General features: G+C 47.8%; 1 protein-coding gene across 5 annotated transcripts in view; it reads right to left on the reverse strand.

Annotated features, from left to right (window-relative positions):
- Positions 1-23,781, reverse strand: part of TMTC3 (transmembrane O-mannosyltransferase targeting cadherins 3) — a 263,792-nt gene that overhangs the window by 39,634 nt on the left and 200,377 nt on the right. For all 5 annotated transcript variants that reach the window (XM_063927659.1, XM_063927660.1, XM_063927661.1 and 2 more), the window contains one exon: positions 17,987-18,090. In XM_063927659.1, the coding sequence (XP_063783729.1) occupies positions 17,987-18,090 (104 nt within the window). The remainder of the gene's footprint in view (positions 1-17,986; positions 18,091-23,781) is intronic.

A 23,781-nucleotide genomic window follows, 5' to 3' on the forward strand; every position in this document is an offset into this window, starting at 1 on the left:
CCCTGTCCGAATGGACAAACAGATATGGGCTTTTTTGAGAAAAAAACCACCAATTTGACACTCGCCTGGTCCAGGCCAGGTCCAAGAGCATGTTCACTTTTCATGTGAGATGCTTCAAATCCACAGATTTGACTGGTTTTAAACCAATGTGTTTTGAGGAATCCCAGAACTACGTTGAGATCCCACAGTGCCACTGGAGGCACAAAAGGGGGTTGTATATGCAATACTCCCTTGACAAACTTCTGGACTTCAGGAACTGAAGCCAATTCTTTCTGGAAGAAAAATCGACAGGGCCGAAATTTGAACCTTAATGGACCCCAATTTGAGGCCCATAGACACCCCTGTTTGCAGGAAATGCAGGAATCGACCGAGTTGAAATTTCTTCGTGGGGCCTTCCTGGCCTCACACCACGCAACATATTTTCACCACATGTGGTGATAATGTTGTGCGGTCACCTCCTTTCTGGCTTTGACCAGGGTAGGAATGACCTCTTCCTGAATGCCTTTTCCCTTAGGATCCGGCGTTCCACCGCCATGCCGTCAAACGCAGCTGCGGTAAGTCTTGGAACAGACATGGTACTTGCTGAAACAAGTCCCTTCTTAGCGGCAGAGGCCATAAGTCATCTGTGAGCATCTCTTGAAGTTCCGGGTACCAAGTCCTTCTTGGCCAATCCGGAGCCATGAGTATAGTTCTTACTCCTCTACGTCTTATAATTCTCAGTACCTTAGGTATGAAAAGCAGAGGATGGAACACATACACCGACTGGTACACCCACGGTGTTACCAGAACGTCCACAGCTATTGCCTGAGGGTCTCTTAACCTGGCGCAATACCTGTCCCGTTTTTTGTTCAGACGGGACGCCATCATGTCCACCTTTGGTAATTCCCAACGGTTTACAATCATGTGGAAAACTTCCCCATGAAGTTCCCACTCTGCCGGGTGGAGGTCGTGCCTACTGAGGAAGTCTGCTTCCCAGTTTCCATTCCCGGAATGAAACACTGCTGACAGTGCTATCACATGATTTTCCGCCCAGCGAAAAGTCCTTGCAGTTTTTGCCACTGCCCTCCTGCTTCTTGTGCCGCCCTGTCTATTTACGTGGGCGACTGCCGTGATGTTTTATCCCACTGGATCAATACCGGCTGACCTTGAAGCAGAGGTCTTGCTAAGCTTAGAGCATTATAAATTTACCCTTAGCTATATTTATGTGGAGAAAAGTCTCCAGACTTGATCACACTCCCTGGAAATTTTTTCCTTGTGTGACTGCTCCCCAGCCTCTCGGGCTGGCCTCCGTGGTCACCAACATCCAAAACTGAATGCCGAATCTGCGGCCCTCTAGAAGATGAGCACTCTGTAACCACCACAGGAGAGACACCCTTGTCCTTGGATATAGGGTTATCCGCTGATGCATCTGAAGATGCGATCCGGACCATTTGTCCAGCAGATCCCATTGAAAAGTTCTTGCATGAAATCTGCCGACTGGAATTGCTTCGAAGGAAGTCACCATTTTTTTTTTTTTACCATGGCCCTTGTGCAATGATGCACTGATTTTAGGAGGTTCCTGACTAGCTCGGATAACTCCCTGGCTTTCTCTTCCGGGAGAAACACCTTTTTCTCGACTGTGTCCAGAATCATCCCTAAGCACAGGAGACTTGTTGTCGGGATCAGCTGCGATTTTGGAATATTTAGAATCCACCCCTGCTGTTGTAACAGTATCCGAGATAGTGCTACTCCGACCTCCAACTGTTCCCTGGACTTTGCCCTTATCAGGAGATCGTCCAAGTAAGGGATAATTAAGACGCCTTTTCTTCGAAGAAGAACCATCATTTCGGCCATTACCTTGGTAAAGACCCGGGGTGCCGTGGACAATCCAAACGGCAGCGTCTGAAACTGATAGTGACAGTTCTGTACCACAAACCTGAGGTACCCTTAGTGATAAGGGCAAATTTGGGACATGGAGGTAAGCATCCCTGATGTCTCGGGACACCATATAGTCCCCTTCTTCCCGGTTCGTTATCACTGCTCTGAGTGACTCCATCTTGATTTGAACCTTTGTAAGTGTTCAAATTTTTTTAGATTTAGAATAGGTCTCACCTAGCCTTCTGGCTTCAGTACCACAATATAGTGTGGAATAATACCCCTTTTCTTGTTGTAGGAGGGGTAATTTAATTATCACCTGCTGGGAATACAGCTCGTGAATTGTTTCCCATACTGCCTCCTTGTCGGAGGGAGACCTTGGTAAAGCAGACTTCAGGAGCCTGCGCAGGGGAAACGTCTCGACATTCCAATCTGTACCCCTGGGATACTACTTGTAGGATCCAGGGGTCCTGTACGGTCTCAGCGTCATGCTGAGAGCTTGTCAGAAGCGGTGGAACGCTTCTGTTCCTGGGAATGGGCTGCCTGCTGCAGTCTTCTTCCCTTTCCTCTATCCCTGGGCAGATATGACTCTTATAGGGACGAAAGGACTGAAGCTGAAAAGACGGTGTCTTTTTCTGCAGAGATGTGACTTAGGGTAAAAAACGGTGGATTTTCCAGCAGTTGCCGTGGCCACCAGGTCCGATGGACCGACCCCAAATAACTCCTCTTCCTTTATACGGCAATACACCTTTGTGCCGTTTGGAATCTGCATCACCTGACCACTGTCGTGTCCATAAACATCTTCTGGCAGATATGGACATCGCACTTACTCTTGATGCCAGAGTGCAAATATCCCTCTGTGCATCTCGCATATATAGAAATGCATCCTTTAAATGCTCTATAGTCAATAAAATACTGTCCCTGTCAAGGGTATCAATATTTTTAGTCAGGGAATCCGACCAAGCCACCCTAGCTCTGCACATCCAGGCTGAGGCGATCGCTGGTCGCAGTATAACACCAGTATGTGTGTATATACTTTTTATGATATTTTCCAGCCTCCTGTCAGCTGGCTCCTTGAGGACGGCCCTATCTATAGACGGTACCGCCACTTGTCCTGATAAGCGTGTGAGCGCCTTATCCACCCTAAGGGGTGTTTCCCAACGCGCCCTAACTTCTGGCGGGAAAGGGTATACCGCCCATATTTTCTATCGGGGGGAACCCACGCATCATCACACACTTCATTTAATTTATCTGATTCAGGAAAAACTACGGTAGTTTTTTCACATCCCACATAATACCCTCTTTTGTGGTACTTGTAGTATCAGAAATATGTAACACCTCCTTCATTGCCCTTAACGTGTGGCCCTAATAAGGAATACGTTTGTTTATTCACCGTCGACACTGGATTCAGTGTCCCTGTCTGTGTCTGTGTCGACCGACTAAAGTAAACGGGCGTTTTAAAACCCCTGACGGTGTTTTTGAGACGTCTGGACCGGTACTAATTGTTTGTCGGCCGTCTCATGTCGTCAACCGACCTTGCCGCGTGTTGACATTATCACGTAATTCCCTAAATAAGCCATCCATTCCGGTGTCGACTACCTAGAGAGTGACATCACCATTACAGGCAATTGCTCCGCCTCCTCACCAACATCGTCCTCATACATGTCGACACACACGTACCGACACACAGCACACACACAGGGAATGCTCTGATAGAGGACAGGACCTACTAGCCCTTTGGAGAGACAGAGGGAGAGTTTGCCAGCACACACCAAAAAACGCTATAATTATATAGGGACAACCTTATATAAGTGTTTTCCCTTATAGCATCTTTTTTATATATTTCTAACGCCAAATTAGTGCCCCCCCTCTCTGTTTTAACCCTGTTTCTGTAGTGCAGTGCAGGGGAGAGCCTGGGAGCCTTCCCTCCAACCTTTCTGTGAGGGAAAATGGCGCTGTGTGCTGAGGAGATAGGCCCCGCCCCTTTTTCGGCGGCCTCGTCTCCCGCTCTTAACGGATTCTGGCAGGGGTTAAATATCTCCATATAGCCCCCGGAGGCTATATGTGAGGTATTTTTAGCCAAAAATAGGTTTTCATTGCCTCCCAGGGCGCCCCCCTCCCAGCGCCCTGCACCCTCAGTGACTGCCGTGTGAAGTGTGCTGAGAGGAAATGGCGCACAGCTGCAGTGCTGTGCGCTACCTTAAGAAGACTGAGGAGTCTTCATGCCGCCGATTCTGGACCTCTTCTTGTTTCAGCATCTGCAAGGGGGCCGGCGGCGAGGCTCCGGTGACCATCCAGGCTGTACCTGTGATCGTCCCTCTGGAGCTAATGTCCAGTAGCCAAAGAAGCCAATCCATCCTGCACGCAGGTGAGTTCACTTCTTCTCCCCTAAGTCCCTCGATGCAGTGATCCTGTTGCCAGCAGGACTCACTGTAAAATAAAAAACCTAAGCTAAACTTTTCTAAGCAGCTCTTTAGGAGAGCCACCTAGATTGCACCCTTCTCGGCCGGGCACAAAAATCTAACTGAGGCTTGGAGGAGGGTCATAGGGGGAGGAGCCAGTGCACACCACCTGATCCTAAAGCTTTACTTTTTGTGCCCTGTCTCCTGCGGAGCCGCTATTCCCCATGGTCCTTTCAGGAACCCCAGCATCCACTAGGACGATAGAGAAATCTATAGAACCCCTAATAAGACACGTAAATGGCGTCTAGATGACACCCTTCTTTTGCATCCCTCCACTCTTTTAGACACCAAATCAACTTTGGAATTTTTTTCAAGGAAAATGCCTCTCCAGAAGTCTCTCCTAGTCTTGTTTGGGAAGCGCACAAAGCCACTATTTGTGGTCACTTCATGTCCAAGGCCTCAGCTATACGTAAGAAAGCAGCACAGGAAGTTTCCTCATTAGAATCAAAAATATCTGCGCTCTTAGCCCAACATAAAAATGCCCCGAGCGACCCCCTACGCTCCCAGATTGATAACCTCAGAGGTCAGTTAAATGCTCTTTTATCGTGACGCGCAGCTGCCATACTACAGAAGCTCCGTCAAAAATTCTATGATAAAGCGGATAAAATTGATAGTCTCTCAGCCAACAAATTGAGAAGCAAACGAGCTACGGGAATGATAGAAAAACTACACTCCAATACATTGAATATGCTTACTTATGACCCAAAACTGATGGTAGAGGAATTTCGGGGGTTTTATAGCTCCTTATATAATCTTCTTGCCCCTCCTCTCTCCTCTGACGGTCCAGAGGGTATATGCTCGTACCTATTAGACACCCCCCCTGCCATGTCTGACAGAGCGACAGATCTCTCTTCTTAATGAGTCTCTCTCGTTGGAAGAGACGGTTGCCGCTATCAAATCTATGCGATCGTCAGCCGCACCTGGCACAGATGGCTTCACCGCTCAATATTACAAAACTTCCCACACAGAATTAGCCCCTTATCTTACCTCGCTTTTTAATAAAGTTTTGGAGGGAGCATCGTTTGCTCCGGCAACTGTGCACGCTGACATTATTGTGATCCCGAAACCGGAGAGAGACCCCACATAATGTTCCAATTATCGTCCGATCTCATTACTAAATGTTGATCTTAAGATCTATGCAAAAATTTTGGCCAACCGATTAGCTCCCCTGCTCACGCAATTGATACACCCAGACCAAGTGGGCTTTATTTCTGGCCATCAAGCCTCCGATAATACCAGGAGAGCTATAGATCTGATATGTTCTATTCATAAACAAAAGTTACCCTCATTGTTACTAGCGCTGGATGCCGAGAAGGCTTTTGACAGGATATCTTGGTCCTTCACCTTCTCGGTACTCCGAAAGATGGGCTTCTCTGGCAAATTTCTGGATGGTGTCCAGTGTTCGCAAATACGCGCTATAGCGCGTATTTTACCCTGATCTGTGGTCCGGGAACTCACTTTTCTAAACTGTGTGGGTCCCCGGGGACGCGCTCCGCTGAAGCTGGTCATCTTGTTTAAGCTTCCTGTATCTTGTTTAAGTCCTCTTGTGGCTGCGCGGGCCACCCCCGCTTCCCCCCGGACAGAGAGTGAGGACGGCTTCTCCCCCCCCCCCATCACCTGCTGCAGCTTCAAGGGAGCCGGACAGAGAGTGAGGACGCCCCCCCCCCCCCCCCCCCCTTCCCGCCGATCACCCGCTGGAGCTTCAAGGGAGCCGGACAGACAGTGAGGACGGCCCCCCCCCCCTTCCCGCCGATCACCCGCTGCAGCTTCACGGGAGCCGGACAGAGAGCAAGGACGGCTCTGCGGCGCGCTACACACTGTGCTGCGGGGAAGGGTGAGCTGGACTTGCGGTGGCGGCTGGGGGGCTGTTCATATCGGTGGGATGGCGGAGATGGGGGCTGCCTGGCGCCGGCAAACAGGTGTTAAATGCAACATTTTTGTGGTATGGAGTGGGGGTGAGGCGAGAGGGTGACAGTGCTGCTGGTCTCTGCAGCATACAGGACCCTTGATACAACCACTGGATTCGAGTCATGCTGCCTGTAATTTATGTGCTGACTGATCAACTTCAGTGACACTCACTGTTCTGGCTGCCTTTGTTGGTTGCTGTTGGTTACTGCTGGTTGCCACTGGTTACTGTAAAGGCAGCCAGCACAGTGAGTGTCACTGAAGTTGATCAGTCAGCACATAAATTACAGGCAGGATGACTCAAATCCATTGGTTGTACCAAGTGTCCGAAGTCGTCGGTCAGGATGTTGGCATGTAGTATACCGACACCAGCATCCCGATCGCAGCAAAGCCGACGAGTGACGAGTGCAGAGGGTACCCTAACCTCCCACCCCTAACCCTCCGTTTCCCGCAGCCTAAACCTAACCCACCCCCTTAGTGCCTAACACTTATACCCCCTCTCTGCAGCCTAACCCTAACCTCCCCAACACCATATCCTAACCCCCCCCCTCCCACCCGCACGCTAAACCAGTGGCGGCAGTGCATACTTCCCTTCAGGATCCTGACTGTCAGGATATCGTTACCGGGATCCTGATCTCCTCGGGATGCCAGCGTTGGTATTGTGGCGGCTGTCAGGATTCCGGCATCGGTATTACGCTGCTGGGATCCCGACAGCCAGGATCCTGAATGCATACTTCCGATATGATAACAGCCCAGCAGCATTGTCACCCTCCCTCCCCCACAACACTTTTGTAGTGTCTAAATCCAGTCTGGGGCTCTATTATAGCGGCACCATAAACCCATTACATATAGAAAATGTATTATTTAATAATGTTGTCCTGTTTTTTTAATCATATAATTGTTAAGTGCTCTACCTGGCGCAATGTGCATAACGTGCTCTGCCTGGCGCAATGTGTATAACGTGCTCTACCTGGCGCAATATGTATAATGTGCTCTACCTGGTGCAATGTGTGGCGCAATGTGTATAACGTGCTCTACCTGGTGCAAATGTGTATAACGTGCTCTACCTGGGGCAACGTGTGGCGCAATGTGTATAACGTGCTCTGCCTGGCGCAATATGTATAACGTGCTCTCCTTGGCTCAGTGTGTATAGGAGGTTCTACCTGGTGCAATGGGTATAAGCGGCACTACTGTGTGGAATAATGTGAATTGGTACTATTATGTGACCACGCCCCTTCCCCACGAAGCTACGCCCCTAAAAAATTCCAGCGCGCCTTTGGCGCGCACTGTCGCAGTTTTCAGTGTCGGTGCGGGAGAACCAATTCTCTTTCTGCCACAAGGTCACCAAAATGTCTAATTACATCTAAAGTGCGGGGTGTCCTGTATGCTACAAAGCCCAGCAGCATCGTCACCCCATCCTCCCCCTTGCACCCCTTTTGTAGTGTCCAAATCAAGTTTGTGTTTTTATATTTGAATCATTAATAAGACTAATTAAAACCTTCGTTCCGATGGGACCCAGAAAAGGACAGGTAGGACCCCAATTCATAAAAGTGAGGGGTCCCTGGGACCCACTTTTTTTTGGTCTCAGCGCGATCACTGGTGTCTCGGCGCTTTATAGATCCCCTACTGCCACGGTTTCGGTCAATCGCCTCACCTCCACCGTTTTCTGAATCACTAATGGCACCAGACAGGGATGCCCGCTCTCCCCCCTACTATTTGCCCTGGTTATGGAACCGCTGGCAGCAAGTATCCGAGCTAATACAGATATAGCCGGAGTGCGGGTAGGCCCTTCTGAGCATAAAATTGCATTGTACGCAGACGACGTCTTCTTGTCCCTTGGATCCCCGACTCAGTCTTTGCATCCGCTCCTCTCTGAAATTGACCTCTACTCTAAGCACTCGGGTTATAAAATCAACGCGAGTAAAACCGAAGTGTTGAATTTTTACATTCCTGGCCCGATTAAGCTCTCTCTAGAAAATTCCTTTCCATTTCAATGGCACAAACAAAAGATTCAATATTTAGGCATTTTCCTAACACATAGTCACCACCAACTATACCATGCTAATTTCCCTAGACTTTTAGACCGCATTAAATCGGATTGGTCTTCTTGGTCTAGCCTTTTTATCTCTTGGATAGGTAGAGTGAATTCAGTGAAAATGAATGTGCTCCCTCGGGTACTATACCTATTCCAAACTCTTCCGATATTTATCCCTCCATCTGCCTTCAAATTCTTACAGTTTCACACATCACAATTTATATGGGCAAATAAGCGTCCCCGAGTCCGACTGAAACTATTACAGCGTCCCTCATGTAGTGGCGGTTTGGGCATCCCAGACTTTAAAAATAAGATTTTACTTACCGATAAATCTATTTCTCGTAGTCCGTAGTGGATGCTGGGGACTCCGTCAGGACCATGGGAATTAGCGGCTCCGCAGGAGACAGGGCACAAAAATAAAGCTTTAGGATCAGGTGGTGTGCACTGGCTCCTCCCCCTATGACCCTCCTCCAAGCCTCAGTTAGGATACTGTGCCCGGACGAGCGTACACAATAAGGAAGGATTTTGAATCCCGGGTAAGACTCATACCAGCCACACCAATCACACCGTACAACTTGTGATCTGAACCCAGTTAACAGTATGACAACGTAGGAGCCTCTGAACAGACGGCTCACAACAATAACAACCCGATTTCTTTGTAACAATAACTATGTACAAGTATTGCAGACAATCCGCACTTGGGATGGGCGCCCAGCATCCACTACGGACTACGAGAAATAGATTTATCGGTAAGTAAAATCTTATTTTCTCTAACGTCCTAGTGGATGCTGGGGACTCCGTCAGGACCATGGGGATTATACCAAAGCTCCCAAACGGGCGGGAGAGTGCGGATGACTCTGCAGCACCGAATGAGAGAACTCCAGGTCCTCTTTAGCCAGGGTATCAAATTTGTAGAATTTTACAAACGTGTTCTCCCCCGACCACGTAGCTGCTCGGCAGAGTTGTAATGCCGAGACCCCTCGGGCAGCCGCCCAGGATGAGCCCACCTTCCTTGTGGAATGGGCCTTGACAGATTTAGGCTGTGGCAGGCCTGCCACAGAATGTGCAAGTTGAATTGTGCTACAAATCCAACGAGCAATCGTCTGCTTAGAAGCAGGAGCACCCAGCTTGGTGGGTGCATACAGTATAAACAGCGAGTCAGATTTTCTGACTCCAGCCGTCCTTGAAATATATATTTTCAATGCCCTGACAACGTCCAGCAACTTGGAATCCTCCAAATCGCTAGTAGCCGCAGGCACCACAATAGGCTGGTTCAGGTGAAACGCTGACACCACCTTAGGCAGAAAATGAGGACGCGTCCGCAGTTCTGCCCTGTCCGAATGGAAAATCAGATATGGGCTTTTATACGATAAAGCCGCCAATTCTGACACTCTCCTGGCTGAAGCCAGGGCCAGTAGCATGGTTACTTTCCATGTAAGATATTTCAAATCCGCCGATCTGAGTGGCTCAAACCAATGGGATTTGAGAAAATCCAAAACTACATTAAGGTCCCACGGAGCCACTGGGGGCACAACCGGGGGCTGTATATGTAGTACTCCTTTTACAAAAGTCTGGACTTCAGGAACTGAAGCCAATTCTTTCTGGAAGAAAATCGACAGGGCCGAAATTTGAACCTTAATGGACCCCAACTTGAGGCCCATAGACAATCTTGTTTGCAGGAAATGTAGGAATCGACCCAATTGAAATTCCTCCGTGGGGGCCTTCCTGGCCTCACACCATGCAACATATTTTCTCCAAATGCGGTGATAATGTTGTGTAGTCACCTCCTTCTTGGCTTTTACCAGTGTAGGAATGACCTCTTCCGGAATGCCTTTTTCCCTTAGAATTCGGCGTTAAACCGCCATGCCGTCAAACGCAGCCGCGGTAAGTCTTGGAATAGACACGGTCCCTGCTGAAGCAGGTCCCGTCTTAGAGGTAGAGGCCACGGATCTTCCGTGAGCATCTCCTGAAGTTCCGGGTACCAAGTTCTTCTTGGCCAATCCGGAGCCACGAGTATCGTTCTTACTCCCCTTTGCCGTATAATTCTCAGTACTTTTGGTATGAGAGGCAGAGGAGGAAACACATACACTGACTGGAACACCCACGGCGTTACCAGAGCGTCCACAGCTATTGCCTGAGGGTCTCTTGACCTGGCGCAATACCTGTCCAGTTTTTTGTTGAGGCGAGACGCCATCATGTCCACCTTTGGTTTTTCCCAACGGTTCACAATCATGTGGAAGACTTCTGGATGAAGTCCCCACTCTCCCGGGTGTAGATCGTGTCTGCTGAGGAAGTCTGCTTCCCAGTTGTTCACTCCCGGAATGAACACTGCTGACAGTGCTATCACATGATCTTCCGCCCAGCGAAGAATCCTTGCAGCTTCTGCCATTGCTCTCCTGCTTCTTGTGCCGCCCTGTCTATTTACGTGGGCGACTGCCGTGATGTTGTCCGACTGGATCAACACCGGCTGACCCTGAAGCAGGGGTTTTGCCAGGCTTAGAGCATTGTAAATCGCTCTTAGCTCCAGTATATTTATGTGAAGAGACATCTCCAGGTGTGACCATACTCCCTGGAAGTTTCTTCCCTGTGTGACCGCTCCCCAGCCTCTCAGACTGGCATCCGTGGTCACCAGGACCCAGTCCTGTATGCCGAATCTGCGGCCCTCTAACAGATGAGCACTCTGCAACCACCACAGAAGAGACACCCTTGTCCGTGGCGACAAGGTTATCCGCTGATGCATCTGCAGATGCGATACGGACCATTTGTCCAGCAGATCCCACTGAAAAGTTCGTGCGTGGAATCTGCCGAATGGAATCGCTTCGTAAGAAGCCACCATCTTTCCCAGGACTCTTGTGCATTGATGCACAGACACTTTCCCTGGTTTTAGGAGGTTCCTGACAAGTTCGGATAACTCCTTGGCTTTCTCCTCCGGAAGAAACACCTTTTTCTGAACCGTGTCCAGAATCATTCCCAGGAACAGCAGACGTGTCGTCGGGGTCAATTGAGATTTTGGAAAATTCAGAATCCACCCGTGCTGTTGCAGCACTATTTGGGTTAGTGCTACTACGTCCCCCAGCTGTTCCCTGGACCTTGCCCTTATCAGGAGATCGTCCAAGTAAGGGATAATTAATACGCCTTTTCTTCGTAGAAGAAACATCATTTCGGCCATTACCTTGGTAAAGACCCGAGGTGCCGTGGACAATCCAAACGGCAGCGTCTGAAACTGATAATGACAGTTTTGCACCACGAACCTGAGGTACCCTTGATGTGAAGGGCAAATTGGGACATGCAGGTAAGCATCCTTGATGTCCAGGGACACCATAAAGTCCCCTTCTTCCAGATTCGCTATCACTGCTCTGAGTGACTCCATCTTGAACTTGAATTTTTGTATGTACAGGTTCAAAGATTTCAGATTTAGAATAGGTCTTACCGAGCCGTCCGGCTTCGGTACCACAAATAGTGTGGAATAATACCCCTTTCCCTGTTGTAGGAGGGGTACCTTGACTATCACCTGCTGAGAATACAGCTTGTGAATGGCTTCCAATACCGTCGCCCTGTCTGAGGGAGACGTTGGCAGAGCAGACTTTAGGAACCGGCGAGGGGGAGACTTCTCGAATTCCAACCTGTAACCCTGAGATATTATCTGCAGGATCCAGGGGTCCACCTGTGAGTGAGCCCACTGTGCGCTGAAATTCTTGAGTCGACCCCCCACCGCCCCTGAGTCCGCTTGTAAAGCCCCAACGTCATGCTGAGGGCTTTGCAGAAGCCGGGAGGGGCTTCTGCTCCTGGGAAGAAGCTGCTTGGTGCACTCTCTTACCCTTTCCTTTGCCTCGGGGCAAATATGACTGTCCTTTCGCCCGCTTGTTCCTATAGGAACGAAAGGACTGCGGCTGAAAAGACGGTGTCTTTTTCTGTTGGGAGGGGACCTGAGGTAAAAAGGTGGATTTCCCGGCTGTTGCCGTGGCCACCAAATCCGATAGACCGACCCAAAATAATTCCTCCCCCTTATACGGCAATACTTCCATATGCCGTTTGGAATCCGCATCACCTGACCATTGTCGCGTCCATAAACTTCTTCTGGCAGATATGGACATCGCACTTACTCTCGATGCCAGAGTGCAAATATCCCTCTGTGCATCTCGCATATATAGAAATGCATCCTTTAAATGCTCTATAGTCAGTAAAATACTGTCCCTATCCAGGGTATCAATATTTTCAGTCAGGGAATCCGACCAAACCACCCCAGCACTGCACATCCATGCAGAGGCGATGGCTGGTCGCAGTATAACACCAGTATGAGTGTATATACTTTTCAGGGTAGTTTCCAGCCTCCTATCTGCTGAATCCTTGAGGGCGGCCGTTTCAGGAGACGGTAACGCCACTTGTTTTGATAAGCGTGTGAGCGCCTTATCCACCCTAGGGGGTGTTTCCCAGCGCGCCCTAACCTCTGGCGGGAAAGGATATAATGCCAATAACTTCTTTGAAATTAGCAGTTTTCTATCGGGGTTAACCCACGCTTCATCACACACTTCATTCAATTCGTCTGATTCAGGAAAAACTACAGGTAGTTTTTTCAGACCCCACATAATACCCCTTTTTGTGGTACATGCAGTATCAGAGATATGTAAAGCCTCCTTCATTGCCGTGATCATATAACGTGTGGCCCTACTGGAAAATACGTTTGTTTCTTCACCGTCGACACTAGATTCGGTGTCCGTGTCTGGGTCTACCGACTGAGGTAAAGGGCGTTTTACAGCCCCTGACGGTGTCTGAGACGCCTGTACAGGTACTAACTGGTTTTCCGGCCATCTCATGTCGTCAACTGATTTTTGTAATGTGCTGACATTATCACGTAATTCCATAAATAAAGCCATCCATTCCGGTGTCGACTCCCTAGGGGGTGACATCACCATTACCGGCAATTGCTCCGCCTCCACACCAACATCGTCCTCATACATGTCGACACACACGTACCGACACACAGCAGACACACAGGGAATGCTCTTATCGAAGACAGGACCCCACTAGCCCTTTGGGGAGACAGAGGGAGAGTTTGCCAGCACACACCCAAGCGCTATAAATATATAGGAACAACCCTATAGAAGTGTTGTCTCCCTTATAGCAGCTTAATATATATCAAAAACGCCAAAAAAAGTGCCCCCCCCTCTCTTTTTTACCCTGTTTCTGTAGTGCAGTGCAGGGGAGAGTCCTGGGAGCCTTCCTCGCAGCGGAGCTGAGCAGGAAAATGGCGCTGTGTGCTGAGGAGATAGGCCCCGCCCCCTATTTCGGCGGGCTCTTCTCCGGAGTTTGTGAGACCTGGCAGGGGTTAAATACATCCATATAGCCCCAAGGGCTATATGTGATGTATTTTTTTAGCCAGAACAAGGTATTCTCATTGCTGCCCAGGGCGCCCCCTGCAGCGCCCTGCACCCTCCGTGACCGCTGGTGTGAAGTGTGTGACAACAATGGCGCACAGCTGCAGTGCTGTGCGCTACCTCATGAAGACTGAAAAGTCTTCTGCCGCCGGTTTCTGGACCTCTTCGCTTTTCGGCATCTGTAAGGGGGTCGGCGGCGCGGCTCCGGGACCGGACTCCATGGCTGGGCCTGTGTTCGATCCCTCTGGAGCTAATGGTGTCCAGTAGCCTAAGAAGCCAATCCATCCTGCACGCAGGTGAGTTCACTTCTTCTCCCCTAAGTCCCTCGTTGCAGTGAGCCTGTTGCCAGCAGGACTCACTGAAAATAAAAAACCTAAAAACTTTTTCTAAGCAGCTCTTTAGGAGAGCCACCTAGATTGCACCCTGCTCGGACGGGCACAAAAACCTAACTGGGGCTTGGAGGAGGGTCATAGGGGGAGGAGCCAGTGCACACCACCTGATCCTAAAGCTTTATTTTTGTGCCCTGTCTCCTGCGGAGCCGCTAATCCCCATGGTCCTGACGGAGTCCCCAGCATCCACTAGGACGTTAGAGAAAGATATTATTTAGCCAAGCAGCTTTCACATTGTGTGCAATGGTGTAATCCCGAGTCTCAGAGGGTCTGGGTATCTATAGAAGCTGCTGAATTAGGTCTCTCTACTCTTTCTTCTCTTCTTTGGCTCCCGAAACCCTGCTGCCCAAGAAATGTGGCCTCTCACCCCCTGGTGTCCCGCTCACTGATGGTTTGGGACTTTGCCAATAGGAAATACAGCTTGGCCCCAGCCCCCTCCCCCATCATTCCTATATTACACAACCCATTTTCCCCTGGTACACACAAATCATTATTTGCCCCCTGGCAGGATAGAGGTATCTTATATCTGAATGATATCACCAGAGACACTAGTTTTCCTCAGTTTTCCCAGATTCAGGAAGGTATCGACATCCCATCCAAATATTTTTATCAATATTTACAACTTAGGCACTTTCATTCCGCAATGAGCCATGTCCTCTCTAGCAGACCCCTGACTACGTTCGAGGCAGTATGTTTCAGACGTCATTCAACCAAAGTTTTAATTTCCCTCTTTTATGCCACTCTCGATGGGGAACCACCCTCTCCACGTGATCCTCACGAGAGGGCATGGGAACTGGATCTAGGCTCGGCCTTAGATGATGAGGAATGGTCTGAGGCCTGGGGTAACGCTGCATCTAGCTCCATCTGCGTTACAATCAGAGAACGTTTACAAATTATTATATAGATGGTATTATGTACCATCTCGCTTAAGCAGAATGTACCCGGATACATCGGATAGATGTTGGAGAGGATGTGGCGCAGAGGGCTCTTTCCTGCATATATGGTGGTCGTGCCCTAAAATTGTAAATGTTTGGAGAGATGTAATTAATCTTATTACTAATTTGTTACAGATTCCTATTCCTTATGATCCTAAATACATTCTCCTCCCCTTAAACCTGCCAACGCTGACAAACCATCAAAATAAATTGCTGCGTCATATAGTTTCTGCAATGACATGTCAATTGGCCGCAGACTGGAAAAACCCTATTCCACCTTCCATGCAGTCTATAATCGCCCGCATATGGTACGTTTACCGTATGGACTATATGACTAGTATCATTAATTGCTCCTCCAAGTCATTTGATAAAATATGGAGTCCTTGGTTGACTACACAACATGCCCCTTCACCTTTCAACTAATAATGCCCTGTGTTATATTTGATGGAACCCTCCCGGGGATTCTACCCTACCATATTTTATCCTTCTGTATCTTCCTTTCTCTCTCCCTTTTCATATCTTATCCTATACTATTTCTCAATATTAGTCGGTTGGACTTTCGGCCGACTACTATTCTCTCAGTTTTATTATACCCGCTCTTGGGTCAAAAATGGATAATTTTTTCTTGATTCTCTTTATACGTACCAACTGTTAGGTTATATTTGTAATGTATTATGCTATAATTGCCATCTGTTGGTTCCTGTTTGCTTTCTGTGATCCCATGAATAAAAATTGTTTAAAAAAAAAAAAAAAAAAAAAAAAGACTCAAGAAATGCTAACTTATTCCATAGTTCAATATGGACAATATACCCCTCCCAACTAATACCCTCAAACTCAACCCCCCCATGCTCTCTCTTTGTGTATATGTCTGAGTTTCCACATACATTTTAATTTACCATATACGGTCTAGACCAGGCATGTCAAACTCAAAATCCCAGCTGGGCCGAATAATCAAGGTCTACGTTTGTATACTAAGGACCGCAAGAAAAAGAATAAACAGTCTTATATGAAATTGGGAAAGGTTTGAAACGGCTGTGGCAGACAGGTTCCCAGTCTCAATACTGGTGTGAGGCATCGCACCCTGGCAGTCAGCTTGATGTTACTGGTGCATTTCTCCTGCTTATGTGATTATAAGGCTTGTGTAAAAAAGGGGGGTGGGGGTGATACTGTACTAAGTACACCTCAGGAAAGTAGCAGGTATTAATATATGGTGCTGTAAGCACAGGTATAGTGATATACTAGGTGGCGTCCCACCAGTGTAACACACATTCCTCCTTTTCTCCTAAGAGGCTGCGGGTCAGCGCTGCAGCTGCTGGATGCAGGTTACAGCTCTAGCCCGTTCCCTTTTTTAATCTCCTGCCACAGATATCGCTGTAGGTTGGTAACTAGTGACTGGCTGCTGGGGTCCCAAGCCATGGCCATCGGAGTAGCCATTACCTGCTGCTGGGACTCCCTGGTACCTGTGACCAGCCCAATCTCACGGTACGTTGGATCTTCTCCTCTCCTGCCAAAGCTATTGGGGGATGGAGCGCATCGCTGCTTTGGTACAGTCTCTCTGCGGGGTGCTTGTCCTAGTGGCAGAGCGCGCACAGGGAAGGTTCGGGCAGCATTCCATTGGGTTTCAATTTAGTATTGTGGGGCTGCCAAAAAATATGCGTTTGAGCCGCATGCTCCCCACGAGTAGGACACATCTGTTCTAGACTGACAAGATTTATACATCAGCAGTGTTTTTGGCCATTTTATAGAAGAAAAAACACAGATGAGAATTATTAAACTTATTTTAAATATTGTTAAATTTATCATGTTCAGTTCTTTGTAAGTAGAAGTAGCAGAAGTAGTAAAAGTAATACAATTATTTACTTTATATCTCTGTGTGAACCCAATTTAATGCAGCTAAACTGAGAAACTCCCAGCAATTGTGGACAGGTTAATCACAAATCACTCTAAGAAACATGAAGGCTATCATTTAACTTGACAATTATTATTCATCATTTAAAGGACAGCTGAACTTTGTTTTAAATCAGAGTTGTAGAATAACTTATTGGCAAGGAGTAAGATCTATATAATAATTTGCTAAGGTGTATCCAGACTCCAGCCCACATGCTCAGTGGTACCTGGTGTGCTTACCCCCGTCCAGCGTTTCCCACTGCTAGGCAGACAGGACAGACCTAGGAGAGGAGGAGCACATGCCTGGAGCTGGGTAAGTATGGGGTAGGGACACAGCATGATGAATTGGTTGTGGTCAGCAGGAGCCAGACAGAAAAAGAGAGAGACAGGCTCAGGAGCAAACTGAGGTGACCGGGGTCTTTTTCTATAAAAGAATGCACAAAGCTCTATCCTGTCTTTAACATGCATGTGCTATGTAGGGAGACCCTAGCAAAACAGAACAGGAGGTGTGAACAGAAGAAGGGGTTGGGGGTAGCAGAGTCACTCTTCTAGTTACTTAATATCTTTGGAAGATCAGAGTCTGGATGAATTGGGAGAAAAATAAACACGTACATTCAGACTCTCTGGTTTAAAATCTATTTGGAATAAGAAGATAGTTAACACAATAGGCCCACCATGCTGCAAAATCTCCTGATGTTGATATTGAATTATTTAGATTTTAATTAAAAGCTTAAAACGTGAACACTATATACTGTAGCCACATAACTTTGGTAATTCAATACTAACAAACCAGTTTTCCCTCACAACCCATGGATGTGCACAGGTAAATTAGCAATGATGGACTACTGTAATTCTCGGTGTGTATGCAGCTGAACCTCGTGCCGTACATCGCCAAAATGGAATTTACCCGAACAATAGACCAGTCTATCCCAAAAAATGTAGTCATCAAAAATATTCTGCAGAGGTCATGTAAAATAATATAAGCTAACTGTATTCTGACCACATACTGCGCCAAGAAACATTTCAGAGAGCATATGTCAGTTAACAAAAAATAATAAAGAACTGCTATATTGTATTTAGGGTTTATTGCAATAAATCAATTAGGGAAAATGATTACATAAAAGTACGGAAAGCACTTCTTTACCTGTGGCATGAGAGACTTTGCTATTAAATAGGACTCTTCAGCTTCTTTGCTTCGGTTTAGATTTTTATATGTCCGTCCAACATTCATATGTGCGCCTATATCATCTGAAACGAAAATATTCATTGATGTATTACTGTAATAACACATTAAATTATTATGGGTGGTTCATGTAAACAAACAGTATTGTTTTAAGGATTGTAAATAAGGGCGTTGCAAATATACTTCTTGCCAAAACAGTCATAATATTTGCATATTTGGTCAGGACTTTAACACAGAAAGTGAGAACCTTAAGTTGAAATACGGAGGTCGAAATTGCCTAACAGAGAACAGCATGCAGAGTTCTCACCCTTTCTCCTCTACAATGTGTTTTTCCTTCTGTATGTGGCCTGTGCCTCTTTTCTGTCTTCTATACAATTTTGGTTTTGGATAATTTTATTGGCTGATTTACAGGAGTGTCTGTGTTTTTATCATGAGGTGGCATGTGAGGAGTAAGTGTGGAAAATAACAGAAGTGTCTAGAGACTGTAGACGGCAGTTATAGCTGTAACTCTCCGGAAGTGAAATCACTGACACAGATACCAACATGATGCCATAGTTATCACATTCACCTTTGTAATATTGTGAGTGTATGAGATATATATTTGCTTATGTGTGATATTTTTATTTTTCTGTATATAAATCTTTTTTTTTTTCTGTTTCTCTGCTGGAACAGTGCTGATCCCAGTTATAGTACTCTGAACTCATGCAACCCTGCATTTAGTATTTTGTTGTGGCTTAAGTATGCATCTGTACAGGGATGTAGTTACGTGAACCTGTGGCGAGCCTGCAAGGATCTTCGTTGTGCTCGCCCCCCCACCTGTATCGGGCATCTCAATGCTGGGATCCCGCAGTCGGTATGGTGAGACAGCCAGTCACGCGATACCAACCCATCTGTACAGTAGCGAACTGAACTCGGTGCCTATTCATTAAAAACGTGAGCTAACTAAAAATTTGTGTTGCTGCAAGATTTTGTGTGTACCATAATTTACAGGAAAATACAGAGGAGTCGCATGCATGCGCATAGTAGCTTGAGCCAGAAGGGACAAAGCAAAGCTTTTCTGGTTTTGCATATCACCATTGCAGGTATAGCGCTGTTTCACACTAGCCGGTTTTCACCGGCCGGCAAAAAGCTGATCGGCTTTTTGCCTTGCAGTGTTTTCAGTGATAAGTGAAAACACATTGCTCCTTTGGCACGGCCCTGGCTAAAAGGTCCGGCTGCCGGGCCGGGGCCATATCTTCTTTGTAGGCAGAGAACTGTGTATGTGAATGGGAGCTTTCACACACAACAGGTTTTTTTAGCCGCTGTTGCTGCGCATGCGCACAGCATTAAACACGGCTCAAAGCCGTTGTGTGTGAAAGACTCTGCCGGATGGCAAAAAGCCGGACAAAGTTAGTCCGGCTTTTTGCCATCTGGTAAAAACCGGTTAGTATGAAACAGCCCATAGAGTAAAGTCATTTCAAGATTGTTTTACCCAGCAATGAAAAGTAAAGCTTTTTTTTTCACTTAGAAAATTGTGGTTAGCCACTGGGCCCCATAGTGGTCTATGAAAACTAAAGTAAGCAGCACAACAAAGGGTCTGATTACTCCTTTGTTGTTCTTTTAATAAATTGAGAAACTCTCTTTCCCTTTAAAACACAGCAGAAAGTGTTATTTGTTCAGCTTAATAAATGGACCACAATGATAAGGGAGTGCAGTAATAAATGGATATTAGATGTGACTAAGAAATAGCAGGTTTTTTTTTTCTGCACCTGTGGTAACGATATTTCCTATTGCTGTACCTGTTTAATAGGATTTTAATTACCTACCGGTAAATCCTTTTCTTGTAGTCCGTTGAGGATGCTGGGGTCCATATTAGTACCATGGGGTATAGACGGGTCCACCAGGAGCCATTGGCACTTTAAGAGTTTGAGAGTGTGGGCTAGCACCTCCCTCTATGTCCCTCCTACCAGACTCAGTCTAGAAACTGTGCCAGAGGAGACGACATACTTCGAGAGAAGGAAATACGCAGATAGTGGCGAGATTCATGCCAGCTCACACAACAAGGCAAATTCGGCCAACAGGCCATAGAACTCAGCAACAGCTGAAACAGGAACAAACACAGAACTTACCTAGGAACCAGGTAGTACTGAACCAAATACCCACTGCAGGATAAAGAAGCGCTGGGCGAGTGTCCAGCATCCTCTACGGAGTACGAGAAAAGGATTTACCGGTAGGTAATTAAAATCCTATTTTCTCTTACGTCCTAGAGGATGCTGGGGTCCATATTAGTACCATGGGGATGTAACCAAAGCTCAAACCAATCCGATTGCAGGGAACTGCAACACCACATCCAGATCCCATGGTGCCGTTGGCGCCACAAAAGGGGGCTGGATGTGCAGAACCCCTTTCAAAAAAGTCTGAACCTCAAGGAGGACAGCAAATTGTTTCTGGAAATAAATGGATAAGGCCGAAATCTTGACCTTGATGGAGCCCAAACTCAGGCCTAAATCCACACCTGCTTGCAGGAAAAGGAGAAACCATCCAAGTTGAAACTCCACCGCAGGAAACTTCTTGGATTCACACCAAGACACATTTTTTCCAAATTCGATGGGAATGTTTAGACGTTACCCCCTTCCTAGCCTGTATCAGGGTAGGAATAACCTCACTCGGAATACCCTTCCAACTAAGATCTGGCGCTCAACTGCCATGCCGTCAAACATAGCTGTAGTAAGTCTTGATAAGCCCCTGTAGTAGAAGATACTCCCAAAGAGGCAGAGGCCTTGGATCTTCCAACAGTAGATCCAGCAGATCCGTGTACCAAGCCCTCCATGGCCAGTCTGGAGCAATGAGGATTGCCAGAACCCTTGTTCTTTTTACAAGTTATAGAACTCTTCGGATGAGAGGAAGTGGAGGGAACACATACACTGACGTGAACCCCCACAGCGTTACTAGTGCATCCACCGCCACTGCCTCTGGGTCTCTCGATCTGGAACAATAACTCCTCAGCTTCTTGTTGAGGCGGGAGGCCATCATGACTATGTGAGAAACCCCCCACCAACTGGTTACCTCCTCGATCACCTCCGGGTGGAGGCCCCACTCTCCTGAATGGAGATCGTGTCTGCTGAGGAAGTTCGCTTCCCAGTTGTCGACTCACGGAACGAAGATTGCCGACATCGCTACAGCGTGCCTTTCTGCCCAGAGGAGGATCCTTGTCACCTCTGACACTGCAGCCCTGCTCTTCGTTCCGCCTTGTCAGTTTATGTAGGCCGCTGTGGTCACGTTGTCCGACTGCACCTGAACAGCCCGATCCTGTAGAAGTTGTGCCTTGAAGGAGGCCGTTGTATACGGCTCTTAGCTCCAGGATGTTTATCGGAAGAAGTGATTCCTGACTTGACCACCTTCTTTGGAAGGTTCCCCCTTGAGCGATTGCTCCCCAACCTCTTAGACTTGCATCCGTGATTAGAAGGATCCAGTCCTGAACTCCGAACTTTCGGCCCTCCGGAAGGTGAGGTAGTTGCAGCCACCAGAGGAGCGAAATCCTTGCTTTCGGCGACAGATGTATCCTCTGGTGCATAAGTAGGTGAGATCCCGACCACTGGTCCATGAGATCCAGTTGAAAGGACCGAGCATGAAACCTTCCGTACTGCAGAGCCTCGTAGGAGGCAACCATCTTCCCCAGAAGGCGGATGCACTGATGAACCGATACCCGGGCCGGCTTCAAGACATCCCGGACCATTGTTTGAATCACCAACGCTTTCTCCACCGGTATAAACACCCTCTGCACCTCCGTGTCGAGGATCATCCCCAGGAAAGACAGCCTCCTTGTCGGCTCCAGATGAGACTTTGGGGAGGTTCAGGATCCAACCGTGCTTCCTGAGCAGCTGTGTCGTGAGCGCGATGGATCGCAACAACCTCTCTCTGGACAACGCCTTGATCAGGAGATCGTCCAGATATGGAATTATGTTCACCCCTTGTTTGCGGAGGAGAACCATCATCTCTGCCATCACCTTGGTGAAGATCCTCTGTGCTGCAGAGAGACCGAATGGCAGTGCCTGAAACTGCTAGTGATCGTCTAACAGTGCAAACCTGAGATAAGCCTGATGTGGCGACCAAATGGGATGTGGAGGTACGCATCCTTGATGTCCAGGGACACCAGGAACTCCCCCTCCGTCAGTCCTGATATAACCGCACGCAGAGACTCCATTTTGAATTTGAAGTCCCTGAGATAAAGGTTCAATGATTTCAAGTTCAGAATTGGCCTGACCGAACCATCCGGCTTCGGTACCACAAAAAGGTTCGAATAGTAACCTTTGTTCAACTGATGAGGTGGAACTGGAACAATGATCTCCGACAATACCAATTTTTGGATAGCATCCAGTAAAATAGCTCTGTCTGCCGGCAAGCCTGATTTGAAGAATCATTGAGGTGGCAGAGTTTGAAACTCCAGCCTGTACCCCTGGGACACAATATCCTGTATAGAGGCCGGACGACACCCAGACGTGGCTGAAATGCCGGAGTCTTGCTCCCACCTGACCTACTTCCTGGCTGTGCGAGCCGAGACGGACATGGAGGAGATCCCCGCAGCCATGGAACCCAGATCCTTCATGTATTCCACCAGAAACCCTGCAGAATCCTGTATGATACGTGAAACAAATCCACGTCACCTTTATCCATCGTAGTCAAGTCCTCCTGCAGAGTGATTGACCACTTTGCTATTGCTTTTGAAATCCATGCACAGGCAATAGTATGCCGCAGTATCGCCCCTGAAGCCGTGTATATGGATTTGAGCGTAGCATCCACCTTGCGATCTGCCGGGTCTTTCAACGTGGTAGATCCCGGGACAGGCAAAACCACTTGTTTTGACAGCCTGGAAATAGAGGCGTCAACTATAGGCGGGGACTCCCATTTTTTTTCTGTCGTCATCCGGGAAGGGAAAAGCAACCAGAACCCTTTTAGGGATCTGTAATTTTTTCTCAGGGTTTTCCCAGGCCTTTTAAAAAAATAGCAATTAATTCCTCAGAAGCAGGGAAGGTGAGAGGGGCTTTCTTACAGTCTGTGAAAAAAGCCTCCTCAACCTGCTCAGGAGGTGTGTCAGAAATATTTAACAAATCCCGATGGCCTCAATCAACTGCACCCCCTTAGCAAGTGATGCCGTTCCCCTAGACACATCCCCATCACCGTCTGCAGTGTCAGAATCGGTATCCGTGTCATCTTGCGTAATTTGAGCAAGAGCAGGTTTGTAAGAATGTACCACAGGGGGCCCCGGGGGAGCAGTATCGGACCACACTGCCATAGAGGACTTCAATACATGAGTTGCATGCTCAGTCCTTTCAACAATTTCAGAAGTCTGAGAAATAGACCCCCTAAGAGAGGCTAACCACTCCGGTTTCCTAGCCGGGATATCCTCTGCAGCAAATGAGACAGTCTCTCTAGACATGCTTGTTTGTACACCCCACATACACACAGGGTACAGGGCAGACAGAGTTTCCCCCCTTGAAAGAAGGAGAGAGACACAGAGATTGGAGCCAACCCACACACAGCGCTATACAGGTATAGGGAGACCCTTAACCATTGCTGACTGTGTCCCTTAATAGGTGATACAGTCTATACACAGCCTCCCCTCCCTTCTACAACCCCCTGGTACCGTACAGATAGCTGGAGTTGCTCTGGAGGGACTGCTCTTGACAGGCAGCATGTCTGCAGGCAGGAAAATGGTGCTGAACGCTGCTGGGTCCGCTCTGAGAAGCTCCGCCCCCTTAATGGCGATCTTCCAAGTT

Source organism: Pseudophryne corroboree, chromosome 6 (genome assembly GCF_028390025.1).
Source record: "Pseudophryne corroboree isolate aPseCor3 chromosome 6, aPseCor3.hap2, whole genome shotgun sequence".
Classification (NCBI taxonomy): Eukaryota; Metazoa; Chordata; class Amphibia; order Anura; family Myobatrachidae; genus Pseudophryne; species Pseudophryne corroboree.